At 46.0% G+C, this 13,894-nt stretch overlaps 1 protein-coding gene across 1 annotated transcript in view; it reads right to left on the bottom strand.

The window, feature by feature from the left end:
- The window catches only part of LOC124775189 (dapper homolog 3-like), a 36,191-nt gene extending 27,711 nt beyond the window's left edge, over nucleotides 1-8,480 (bottom strand). The window contains exon 1 of the mRNA XM_047250029.1: nucleotides 8,175-8,480. Coding sequence (XP_047105985.1) covers nucleotides 8,175-8,480 — 306 coding nt within the window. The remainder of the gene's footprint in view (nucleotides 1-8,174) is intronic.
- Nucleotides 8,481-13,894: the final 5,414 nt, after the last annotated feature.

Below are 13,894 nucleotides of genomic sequence, written 5' to 3'. Positions count from 1 at the left end.
AAGTAAAATTCCATTACTTGTATCCTTCCTGGTGCTTTAACTTTATGACCAGCTGTGTACTTCTTTCCAACATATGTATTGTCTGTAAATAGGACAAATTGAGCATTTTCTTCAACTGCAAACGAAATATGATTTATGTAACTGAAAAAAAACAGAATACTGAAAATACTCTCTAAGACAGAAAAACGACGCACGGGACGGAAATAGGTAGATGTGATGTTCATGTACAACCAAACAAATGAAAACAACTTTAGAAACAGTGGATGATTTATTCAAGAGAAAAAGCTAAACAAATAGAGCAACTCAGTGAAGCTTTGGTCCACCTCTGGCCTTTCTCCAAGCAGTTACTGCCTTGACACTGATTGACAGAGTTGTTGGACGTAGTGATGAGAGATACATGCCACTTTCTGTCCATTTGGCAGGTTAGATCGTCAAAATCCTGAGCTGGTTGGGAGGCGCTGCCCGTAATGCTCCGAACGTTCTCCACTGGCGAAAGATCCGGCTACCTTGCTGGCCAAGGTACGGTTTGACAAGCACGATGACAAGCGGCAGATATTCTCGCCGTGTGCGGCAGGAATTGTCTTGCTGAAATGCAAGCCCAGGATGGCTTACCATGAAGAGCAACAAAACGGGGGCGTAGAATATACACTACTGGCCATTAAAATTGCTACACCACGATCATGGCGTGCTACAGACGCGAAATTTAACCGACAGGAAGAAGATGCTGTGATATGCAAATGATTAGCTTTTCAGAGCATTCACACAAGGTTGGCGCCGGTGGCGACAGCTACAACGTGCTGACATGAGGAAAGTTTCCAACCGATTTCTCATACATAAACACCAGTTGACCGGCGTTGCCTGGTGAAACGTTGTTGTGATGCCTCGTGTAAGGAGGAGAAATGCATACCATCACGTTTCCGACTTTGATAAAGGTCGGATTGTAGCCTATCGCGATTGCGGTTTATCGTATCGCGATAATGCTGCTCGCGTTGGTCGAGATCCAATGACTGTTAGCAGAATATGGAATCGTTGGGTTCAGGAGGGTAATACGGAACGCCGTGCTGGATCCCAACGGCCTCGTATCACTAGCAGTCGAGATGACAGGCATCTTATCCGCATGGCTGTAACGGATCGTGCAGCCACGTCTCGATCCCTGAGTGAACAGATGGGGACGTTTGCAAGACAACAACCATCTGCACGAACAGTTCGACGACGTTTGCAGCAGCCTGGACTATCAGCTCGGAGACCATGGCTGCAGTTACCCTTGACGCAGCATTACAGACAGGAGCGCCTGCGATTGTGCACTCAACGACGAACTGGGTGCACGAATGGCAAAACGTCATTTTTTCGGATGAATCCAGGTTCTGTTTACAGCATCATGATGGTCGCATCCGTGTTTGGCGACATCGCGGTGAACGCACATTGGAAGCGTGTATTCGTCATCGCCATACTAGCGTATCAGCCGGCGTGATGGTATGGGGTGCCATTGGTTACACGTCTCGGTCACCTCTTGTTCGCATTGACGGCACTTTGAACAGTGGACGTTACATTTCAGATTTGTTACGACCCGTGGCTCTACCCTTCATTCGATCCCTACGAAACCCTACATTTCAGCAGGATAATGCACGACCGCATGTTGCAGGTCCTGTACGGGCCTTTCTGGATACAGAAAATGTTCGACTGCTGCCCTGGCCAGCACATTCTCCAGATCTCTCACCAATTGAAAACGTCTGGTCAATGGAGGCCGAGCAACTGACTCGTCACAATACGCCAGTCACTACTCTTGATCAACTGTGGTATCGTGTTGACGCTTCATGGGCAGCTGTGCCTGTACACGCCATCCAAGCTCTCTTTGACTCAATGCGCAGGCGTAGCGTATCAAGGCCGTTATTACGACCAGAGGTGGTGAAACACGTATGTATTCATTACCAGCGATGGCGAGGCATGACAGAATCTCTGACCAGAGAGTTATTTATCGTTGCTAGTCTGCGCTTGACCGCACGAGAGTTCAGTAGTGTGTGGCGAGTGGGCAGAGATAGTAGTAGCAGTCTGGTGTAGTAGTCGGTGCTAGTCTGTGGGAGTCGGCATGGGTCGACGGCGTGCTGTTCTTCCGAATCTGGTCAGGATTGTGGTGGACGATGTGTATTATAGTAGAAGGTAAATGAAGCAGCATTGCGCTCAGCTAATAACGTATGTTAATTGTAATTAATTTGTTCAAAAAATGATCCCCCTAATAATAACCTTTTATAAAGTACCTCATTTAAAGAAAAAGATTCATTTCAATTTAAAGAATATTTCCTATGCACTCCCTCCAAGAATCAGGCCAGCATTGCACGAAGCTGTGCCGAAAAATAAGAGCAGATATAGATGCAGTTTTACTGAGGTAAGAATTATCAGGTTTAATTATTTCACAGGGCCGAAGGTCAGCGTTGCTGCCCTTATAAGATTTATAAGGCTTAATTATTTGTGTTGAGATGTTACATTCAGTTCATGGCTCATTTTTATTATTCAGTTTTGTGGGAAGACAACATTTGGCACATTTACATTTTTTTATAATCATTGACATTCAAATATTCTCACGGGGGGTTACAACATCACACACATCCAATCCCGAGGCAGGATTCGAACCTGCGACCGTAGCAGTCGCGTGGTTCCATACTGTAGCGCCTAGAACCGCTCGGCCACTTCGGCCGGCCAAGTTTCCTCACCTCCCACCTAACTGTCATCGTACTTGCTGTGAGTCCTGACGCAGATTGGAATTTCTGTGTGATGATCTCTATATAGTCGTCTGACTATGACACATCAAGACCCTCTTCAACCGTCAGCGGTCTGTGTCTGTCAACAGACGAGGTCGGCCTGTACGCTTTTGTGCTGTACGTTTCCACTTCACTATCACATCGGAAACAGTGGACCTAGGGATGTTTAGGAGTGGGAAATATCGCGTACAGACATATGACACAAGTGACACCCCCAATCACGTGACCACGCTCGAAGTCTGTGAACTACGCGGAGCCTCCCATTTTGCTCTCTCACGATGTCTAATGACTACTTAGATCGCTGGTATGGAGCACCTGGCTGTAGGTGGCAGCATAATGCACGTAATATGAAAAACGTATGTTTTTGCTGGTGTCCGGATACTTTTGATCGCACCGTATATGTCCAATTCTGATAATTCCTTCGTGTTGCTTGAGGTATTTCTGAGTGCTTCAATTTATTAAAGCCTATTGCAATACAGTCGACGTGGATCTGATAAACTACGTTTTCTGTCATTCCTATAACATTAAAATTATGACCTAATGTGTTCATTATTCCATAATAACCTCAATGGGCAAAATATTAATCGCTGACTTAGAACAGGCCACTGATACTACTATAGATGCTGTAGAGCTGGTACCAGGAGCTCCTTTGATCCTCCAGTGATGACGTAAGTCATGGCGGCTTCGCACGTGTCAGTCGGTTGTAAGGCATCAACGGATTGAGATGGGTACACGCGGAGACGTGACATAGCAGGAAGCCGTGTCTGTTTCGTCATGCCAAAGGCCGCGCTGTGTGTGTGTGAAGTTGCCCGATGTGTTGGTATTTCATTGCAGACTGTCCATTGTGTGTACAAGGACTGACGTACCATTTGCAGGTATATAATACGGCGCGAGAATAGAGGTCGTAAAGAAATATTCTAACAAACAGGGACTAGGCACGACCGTCACGCCTTTAATGACAATCAGTTTCAAACCAAACAAGAATTGCTGCTTTTAGTGAATGCAAATCCGCACCAACAAGTTTCTATTACCTGTCCGCCTCGGTAGCTGCGTTGTTAACACGGCGGATTGCCAAGCGAAGGGGCCCGGGTTCGATTCCCCGTCGGATAAGAGACTTTCTCCTCTCGTGGACTGGGTGTTGTGTTGTCCTCACATTCCTATCATCATTATTGACATTCCACTACTGAGATGGCTTAATTGGTACGGTCTGAAATACAATAAAAGAAAAGGTTTGGTACCTCGCAGAAGGCCACTGCTTACTTCGAGACATACTGCGGCTCGTCTTATGTGAGCCGAGAAACACGGAAACTGCACAGTAGCTGACTGGAAGTGTGTAGTGCGGACCGCACAAACACCATGTAGCCTCTCTTCAAATGACACAAAGCACAGAGATCACGGCAGCCCAATGAGGCGTTTAAGCTGGAGTCTGCGGAAGATGTAATTAAGGCCAAAGGTCGTTCTATGATATTTCAGGGCTTTTTGTTTACCAAGACTTGGGCCTACCCAATCATGTTATCGTGAACAAGATGTGTGTGAATTCTTAATGGGCCAAACTGCTGAGGTCATGGGTCCCTAGACTTACACACCACTTAAACTAACTTAATGCTAAGGACAACACTCACACCCATGCCCGAAGGACTCGAACCTCCGGCGGGTGGGGCCGAACTATTAGTGACATGGCGCCTCTAACCGAGCGGCCACTCCACGCGGCCGTGAACATGAACCAGGATGTATACACTGAAGTGAGAAAAGTCATGGGATAGCGATATGCACACAAACAGATGGCGGTAGTAAGGCGTACATGAGATATAAAAGGGCAGCGCAATGGCGGAGTTGCCATTTGTACTGAGGTAATTCATCTGTATAGGTTTCCGTCATAATTATGGCCGCACGATGGGAATTAATAGACTTCGAAAGCCGGTATGGGAGTTGGAGCTAGGCGCATGGGATATTACGTTTCGGAAATCGTTAGGGGATTCAGTATTCCGCGACGTCAAGAGTGAGACGAGAATACCAAATTTCAGGCATTACCTCTCATCACGGATATCTCCAGACACGTCTTCGGTGTGAAATCTCATTGGTTGGAGTAGAATTATATGTAAATTGAAGGGGAGGTCAGTGCTATCAGCTGCAGCAGGACATTAAGAGGAATCAGGAGCGACGATCGAAATTGTGTACCGGACCAGGATCCGAACCCGGGATCTCCTGCTCACTGGGCAGGCGGTGTAACCATTGCGCCATCCGGGACACGGCGTTATCGCAACTGTACGGAGTATCTCAGTATGCCTTACGGCCGATCCACACCCCCACCAAGCGCCATCTATCCGAAGTACGGTCCCGGTCCGGTACACATTTTCTCTCGTCGCTACTGATTCAGCTTAACGTCCCGTTGCAGCTGATAACAGTGATCCCCCTTCAATTTATATACAATGCTTCACAGCTGCAGGTTCTGCGTGGTGTCTGTTCTTTGAAGGTACAGACTCCATGCATTCAAATAAAGGAGCATAACTGTCTTCAGTGCTGAGTTCCACTTCGTACTGAGACTGATGACGAGCGAAGCTGTGTCTGGACACGCCCCAGACAGTACACCAGACAGTGGTCCACCATATGGCCGGATAACCACATGTGATGGTCCGGGATGTTATTTCCTTTCACACCAGGACCCCTTTGGTTGTTATCCGCTGCACCCTCACAGAACAGCGGCACGTCGACGATATTATAAGCCTCGTTCTGTTGCCCTTTATGGCGAGCCACCCTGGGCTTACATTTCAGCAAGATAATGCCCACCCGAACACGACGAGACTTTCTACTGTTTCTCTTCTTGCATTGCAGACCCTACCTTGGCCAGCAAGTTTTCCGGATTTCTCTCCAACTGACAACATTTGGAGCATTATGTGCAGGGCACTCCAACTAGCTCTGGATTTTGACGGAGTAACGCGATAGTTGGACAGAATTTGGCATGATGCCCCTCAGGAGAACATCCAATACCCCAGTCAATCAATTCCAACCCGAATAGCTGCTTGCTTAAGGGCTAGAGGTAGACCAAGACGTTACTGACTTGGTCAGTTTGTGAGGCTCTTTCTCTTGAAGAAATCCAATTTTTCTGAAATTCTAATCATTTGTTTATCTGTAGATGTACGTCATATCTGCTGACTCCCTCGTAGTGACTCATTTCTTTGGGTTAGAGTCAATTAAATAATAATGAAAAAATGTTTTGTTTGTGATTTGAGTTGTTGAGAAACATAAAATATGATACGAAGCCACATGCTATCCGTTCACGTTCTTTGCGGGATTATATTGCCTTGTGAAGCATTGTGGTTTCGCCCTCTCTTTCTCCTGTTAATTTTCAGACAGTGTGGCATGGTAATGGGGGAAGTGTGCACTCGGGCGACAGAGATTCGCACGTGTGCAAGAGCTCTACCGCGTGCAGAATTCTGCAGCACCTGATCGTCAGTGAATGGCTTAAGGTGAAGTGTCATAGCCGAAAAACTTGTGCAGTATATTCGTCGTCGAACATAGGTCAGTACAAGGTTGTAGGTGGTGTTACACGATCTTAATGTGATGTTTCCTGGGGACGACTAATTTTTTGTCCGGCGTGCTTATTTTTACTTTTGCTTGAGGATATTGTGGGTCACGTAATCAAAAGCCTCTGCTTGTCTGTGCTAGAAACTCCCTGTGAGGAAAGGCCGCTGGACCTGATGGGATACCAGTTCGGTTTTACACAGAGTACGCGAAGGAACTTGCCCCCCTTCTTGCAGCGGTGTACCGTAGGTCTCTAGAAGAGCGTAGCGTTCCAAAGGATTCGAAAAGGGCATAGGTCATCCCCGTTTTCAAGAAGGGACGTCGAACAGATGTGCAGAACTATAGACCTATATCTCTAACGTCGATCAGTTGTAGAATTTTGGAACACGTATTATGTCCGAGTATAATGACTTTTCTGGAGACTAGAAATCTACTCTATAGGAATCAGCGTGGGTTTCGAAAACCCAGCGCGCGCTATTCGTCCACGAGACTCAGAGGGCCATAGACACGCGTTCCCAGGTAGATGCTGTGTTTCTTGACTTCCGCAAGGCGTTTAATACAGTTCCCCACAGTCGTTTAACGAACAAAGTAAGAGCATATGGACTATCAGACCAATTGTGTGGTTGGATTGCAGAGTTCCTAGATAACAGAATGCAGCATGTCATTCACAATGGGGAGAAGTCTTCCGAAGTAAGAGTGATTTCAGGTGTGCCGCAGGGGTGTGTCGTAAGGCCGTTGCTATTAACAATACATATAAATGACCTTGTGGATAACATCGAAGTTCACTGAGGCTTTTTGCGGATGATGCTGTAGTATATCGAGAGGATGTAACAATGGAAAATTGTACTGAAATGCAGGAGAAACTGCAACAAATTGACGCATGGTGCAGGGAATGGCAATTGAATCTCAATGTAGACAAGTGTAATGTGCTGCGCCGTGCGGTTCTAAGGGCTTCAGTTTGGAACCGCGTGACCGCTACGGTCGCAGGTTCGAATCCTGCTTCGGGCATGGATGTGTGTGATGTCCTTAGGTTAGTTAGGTTTAAGTAGTTCTAAGTTCTAGGGGACTGATGACCTCAGTAATTAAGTCCCATAGTGCTCAGAGCCATTTGAACCATTTTTTGTAATGTGCTGCGAATACATAGAAAGAAATATCCTTTATCATTTAGCTACAATATAGCAGGTCAGCAACTGGAAGCAGTTAATTCCATAAATTATCTGGGAGTACGCATTAGGAGTGATTTAAAATGGAATGATCATATGAAGTTGATCGTCGGTTAAGCAGATGCCAGACAGATTCAGTGGAAGAATCCTAAGGAAATGCAATCCTAAAACAAAGGAAGTAGGTTACAGTACACTTGTTCGCCCACTGCTTGAATATTGCTCAGCAGTGTGGGATCCGTACCAGATGGGGTTGATAGAAGAGACAGAAAAGATCCAACGGAGAGCAGCGCGCTTCGTTACAGGATCATTTAGTAATCGCGAAAGCGTTACGGTGATGATAGATAAACTCCAGTGGAAAACTCTGGAAGAGAGACGCTCAGTAGCTCGGTATGGGCTTTTGTTAAAGTTTCGAGAACATACCTTCACCGAGGAGTCAAGCGGTATATTGCTCCCTCCTACGTATATCTCGCGAAGAGACCGTGAGGATAAAATCAGATTAGAGCCCACACAGAGGCATACCGACAATCTTTCTTTCCACGAACGAGAGTGAAATAGAAGGGAGAACCGACAGATGTGCTCAAAGTACACTCCGCCACACGCCGTCAGGTGGCTTGCGGAGTATTGATGTAGATGTAGATGTGATGGGTGAGGGAGAAATGAGAGAGGGCGTAGACCGGCCGCTACAGTGGGAGTCTGGGCCGGAACGGCGGAACTGATCCTCCGCGCAACGCACGGGGCCCTCGCCCCGGGCTATGGCGGAGGGGAACGTGGGCGACACGTGGCTGGGGGCGGCGGCGTGTCGGATTGCGGCAGTCGTCACCCCGGCGGCCGCAGAGCTGGCTGGCTCACCTGCGCGGGGTTGAGTTCGCTCAGCTGGGATGAGGGCTGCCGGGCCTGGGGGCGCAGCGTGTGGTGGCCGCGGGCGAGAAGAGGGCGCACCTAAATAGCGGCCCGGCTCGCCTAATTGGGCCAATGGCTCTAAACGTCGGCTGCGGTTATTGCCGTGTGAGTGATTTCTCCACTCGTCCAACAGATACATTTCACTCGCTAAACTGGTAAGCGGATCTCATGAATAGGCAACTAAGTAATAAGCTCGTTAGGGAGTGCACAGACAATCGGCCGTTCCTCTCTCTCTATCTCTCTCTTTCGCTCGCTCGTGCACCGTCGCCTGGCGTTTCCCCCCGGCCGTCGCCAGCCACGAGGGGGAAGTGTACCGATCGCTCTATCGGTACAAACAATCTCATCCTCAGTTTTTAATGGCTCTCTCTGCTTTCGTTACTGATTCGAGGACGAGTGTCATTTTTGTAATTTACGGTGCGACAGTTATTTATTCTTTCATCCATAACCAAATGTGTGATTACAAACTAATGTCATCGCACGAGAACGGTCGCTATATAATCTCGACACTTGCCGTTGCCGCGTCCTGTAACTGGTAACTGCTTCCTCCACCCCTTGCTCCTCCACTCTCATTAAACCAAAACACTGGAGGCCACAGAAACAATTAATTGCGACTGCTCGTGACGTGAACAGCTAATTCCGGAATATCGTTTTCCTGATTTATTGTTTCCGAAAGTATTTTTTGTCAGCGCGTCTTGTTTGTTAGTACCGCGCCATGTATCACGGTGCGTCGTGGTTGCTCATTATGGTGGGATGTACTTTCCCTGCGAGATAAATCTTCAGTGCGATTCCAGCTGGCTCCTCGTTCACGTGTGCACCACGCGCCATGGCGACTTGCTCACCTGCTGATCCCTTAGCTGCTACACGTGGGCGTCTGTGGTTGCGAGAGACTGCCACTAACAAGAGATGCACATATCTTACAGACTGCCGATTTTGCTAGTCTTTCGCGTTACTGGAGTACATACTTAGATGTGTAAAATTCTGTTCTTATTCAACGCGTTTATCGAGCATTTTCGAAAAATCTGGATTAAAATTATTACGAGCCTTTTGGATGCTGCACGAGAGCGGGAGACGTCGAGCAGCTGGTTTAGAGCAACGAGGCAAAAATTTCTTGAAGCGACTACAGAATGCTTGTACATTGTTATAGGGTAACACAGAAATTTCATCTCGTAAAGACTGCATTTTCTTCACTCCTAATATTCCATAAGTCGAAGTAGGTATGGTTTATGTTACAACTTCTTTCTGGACTGGCATTTTTTTGATGTTAATGTCTTTCGTTGTCCACTGTAGTTACCAATATTCAAATGTGCATCTCACAAAGTGTAAGTAAGCTGTTTAGGTTTTTATGTTGGTAACGTCACGTAGTGCTCTGTATGAAAATCGCTGACTGCGCTGTGTGCAGTCTGTGGCTGCTTGGACTCATTGTTGGAATATTCACTAGTGTAGTGTTGGGCAGTTGGTTGTGAACAACGCGTAACGTTGAGCAGTTGGAGGTGAGCCGCCAGCAGTGGGGGATGTGGGGAGAGAGATGCCAGAGTTTTGAGAGGTTGCTATGAGCGGACGATCTGGACGTGTCCACCAGAAAAAGTAAATTTGTAAGACTGGATGTCATGAACTGATATATATATATGATGACTTTTGAACACTATTTAGGTGAATACACTGTTTGTTCTGTATCAAAATCTTTCATTTGCTAACTATGCCTGTCAGCAGTCAATGCCTTCAGGAGTTAGAATCTTTTATTTAGCCGGCAGTATTGGCGCTCGCTGTATTGCAGTAGTTCGAGTAACGAAGATTTTTGTGAGATAAGTGATTCATGAAAGGTATAGGTTATTGTTAGTCAGGGCCATTCTTTTGTAGGGATTATTAAGTCAGACTGCGTTGCGCTAAAAATATTGTTTGCCAGTTTAGTGATGATCAGAATAAGTAAAGAGAGAACTATCTGAGTACGTTCAGTTTTGCTCAGCTGTTTGAAAATCAAATAACGTAAGAGTTTTTGCAGCACTGTCATTCTTTGCATACAAAGGGGAAGTTTCAAAAGTAGTAATGACGAAATGTACTTATTGCGAGTCAGTATTATGCTTTTCGTCCCCTGTTCGTGGTCTCGCGGTAGCGTTCTCGCTTCCCGAGCACGGGGTCCCGGCTTCGATTCCCGGCGGGGTCAGGGATTTTCCCTGCCTCGAGATGACTGGGTGTTGTTGTGTCATTTTCATCATCATCATTCATCCCCATTACGGTCGGAGGAAGACAATGGAAGGCCACCTCCACTAGGACTTTGCCTAGTACTGCAATGCGGGTCTCCCGCATCGTTCCCCTACGCTCTGTAAAGAAGCATGGGACTTCATTTCCATTATGGTTTTCACGCTTTTAAGATAGATACCACCACAAATGTTATGGGCCTACCGATAACGAAGAAATGTTGTAGGCTTAAGTGTAATCACTTCAGTGCTGTAACTTTTCGATACTTGCACGATAGGCCGGCCGGAGTGGCCGAGCGGTTCTAGGCGCTACAGTCTGGAACCGCGAGACCGCTACGGTCGCAGGTTCGAATCCTGTCTCGGGCATGGATGTGTGTGATGTCCTTAGGTTAGTTAGGTTTAAGTAGTTCTAAGTTCTAGGGGACTGATGACCTCAGAAGTTAAGTCCCATAGTGCTCAGAGTCATTTGAACCATTTTTGAACTTGCACGATATATCTATAAACAAAAATGTTCATTACGTTACGATTCCCTATTATAACTCGATCAGTAACCGCACTCTCGATTCTTTAATGAATCGAATTCCCATGTATAAAACACATTGAAACATTTTATTGCTTTACAAATGAGTTTACGGCTGAAGACGCAGGACCCTAATTACGTTGGTTTTATTAGTTTCGGCTTATTCACCCAACAGACTTGTGTATATAGTCCGGATAATTTGCAAGCCCGTGAGTTATATTGCCTGAAGACTTGTAAAAGTGTCTTGGTACTCGGTTCAGATTTGAGCTAGGAACATGGTGTGAAAAGTTTTTGGTTTAGTCCAGACCAGCGGTCATTTGCATAGCCGTTCGAACATCTGTCTTACCGTAGCTGTATTACAATATGTTAAACAAGGTTTGAACGACGAACCGGAGACGGTACCCAGAAAATTGTGCGAATCGATTAATTCCTTTTGGAAAAGATTTTAATTCGGCTGAAATTAATTCTCACCTAATGGCACTATTTGTATACGCACCGCTCTGATTCTACGTGCAAAAACAGTCACTTTTAAGTAATTGCACCGGTGTATCGGACCTCGGTCTAAGATAAGTTTTAACTGTTTTAAGAAATTTTGCTTCGTTTGAATGTTAGGTGTAAATACATCTTTCTGGAAGGCCTTTGAAGCATACCACTTCGATACTTTAGAATTGTTCGATTCATTTCAAACTTCGCACGAAGGTAGATAAATGGAGAAAGTAAAAACGAATGGTTTTATCCAGTAAGCTTTACTCGTAGTCGACATACGATGGTTTAAAGTCGAGCTGAATGTAGGACGTAAGACTCTTTCTTACATGAACTGAATGCTAACAAACGGTTTAAAATAAATCATATAAAAAAATACATTCTTATGATATCATTGAAAACTCGCTTTCAAACTCTAGCTTCATTTGGATTTTATGTACAAAAAACACTTTTTGAGAGTGTTTTTACCCTTGCCACTTCTGTGTTTCAGACTTGTGCGAATCTTTTCAAATTTTGTAAGACAGGAGAGAAATACACGTAATTAACGGTCGTCCTGTTGTTTTGTGAAAGCTCCATCCGTTGCTACGATATAAACAACACGGTTCGAAAGACAATGAAAAAAACCTATACCAGGTCATTCGTCGCCCGAATCAACAAAAATATACATCGATTTCCAAGCTGTGGCGACCTAATGTCAAAATTATGGTGTAGTAAAAATTGGAAACCAGAATGAAAAATCCTCGTGTCACAAAAAAGGCGAATACGTCCTGGGCAGTGTTACGGATGTAAGAGAAGGGAACTAACTCTTCGACTTACCTCGCAACTTCAGAGACACTAAATGCCAGTGTGGCAAAGCTTACACAGGCCAGGCGATACGCACAGTACATGAAACCATGAAACACACGTTGAACATTAGCGCCACACTCACCTTCCGCATCCTAATACGTCGCTCACAGCTGAGCATTCTATTACCACAGGATTCTCTATGGATCATTCTGCCACAAAAACGTTGGAGCCGGCGAGAGTCTTTTGGGATTTAGTAATTAAAGAATCTGTAGAAATAAATCTAGCACTAGCTCTTATAAATCGTAACGGCGGCTTTTCAACTGGACCCGGCGATCTCTAAATTCTTCTGGGAGAAAACATTTTATTCATAATGAAGCCTCTGGCGACATGTCGTTTGCTTTTATCGATGCGAGCGCGCATTCCGACAGAGGGCGGAAATGTAGTTTCACCTTTACGCATGCACTTGCGCGCCACAGATGGAACAGTATTTGCAGAGGGTGCGGATTTCGATAAAGGACGCTACTGTGACGGCCGCCAATGCGTACGCATTTCCGCGCCAGTTGTACTGGTCCCCACCCTCTTGAATAATATTCTACTAAAGATTGCACGAGTGTTCTGTAAGCAGTCTACACTGACGGCAAGTAAAATCTCAACCGCAAAAAGGAGTTTTGAGACATAGACGATAGTTGGTAGTTGTGTTTCTACTGTACATCTGAAAGATGATGTCTATTCAAGTTTCGCGCAAGTCGCATAAGAATGGGGCCAGTAGCGCCACTATGAGGATGCAAATGAGGTTGGCTTTAAATACACGCTGTAGCGGTCGTGAGCGTTAGTTGCCTTTGAGATTAGAAGTAGTGAGTTGATGTCAGTCAGGAATGCTTTTAAGGCGACGGAGACGCTATTGTCAACACCTCACTGACGCTGAACGACGCCGACTGATAGAGCTACGAAGAGCTGCATGTTCCTTCTGCGCTATTGCAGGAAGACTTGGTAAGAATACAAGCCATTGTACATGAATGCTGGCAGCGGCTGTCACGAGAATGTACGGTCGCACGAAGACGGGACCCGGACGGCCATTTGGCACTACTGACAGGGAAGACCAACGCATTCGGCGTCAGCAGTTGGTATTACAGTAACACAACGAACTGTTACAAATCGGTTACTTCAAGGACATCTCCGAACCAGAAGCCCTGTAGCGAGCATTTCACTGACGCCAAACTACCGCCATTTGCGACTTCGGTGACGTGAAGTAAGAGATCATTGGCGGGCAAAGTGGAGGTCTGTTGTGTTTCGTGATGAATGCTGTTTCTACCTCGTGCGTTTGTTAGTAGGAGGCCAGTTGAAAGCCTCCAACCAATCTCTGTGTGTGCTAGGAACACTAGACCTACAGCTTCAGTTAGGGTCCCGAAGGCGATTTCGTATGAAAACAGGAACACTCTCATGGTTATACCACTCTTTCTGACTGCAAATTTGTACGTCAGTCTTGTGATTCGACCAGTTGTCCTGCCATCCATGTACAGCGTTGCAATCGGTGTTTTTCCAACAGGATAACGCTCGTCCCCATGCCGC

This window comes from Schistocerca piceifrons, chromosome 2 (genome assembly GCF_021461385.2).
Source record: "Schistocerca piceifrons isolate TAMUIC-IGC-003096 chromosome 2, iqSchPice1.1, whole genome shotgun sequence".
Lineage (NCBI taxonomy): Eukaryota > Metazoa > Arthropoda > Insecta > Orthoptera > Acrididae > Schistocerca > Schistocerca piceifrons.
The sequence above is the reverse complement of the archived record's forward strand: the minus strand, read 5'-3'. Positions and strand labels throughout refer to the sequence as shown.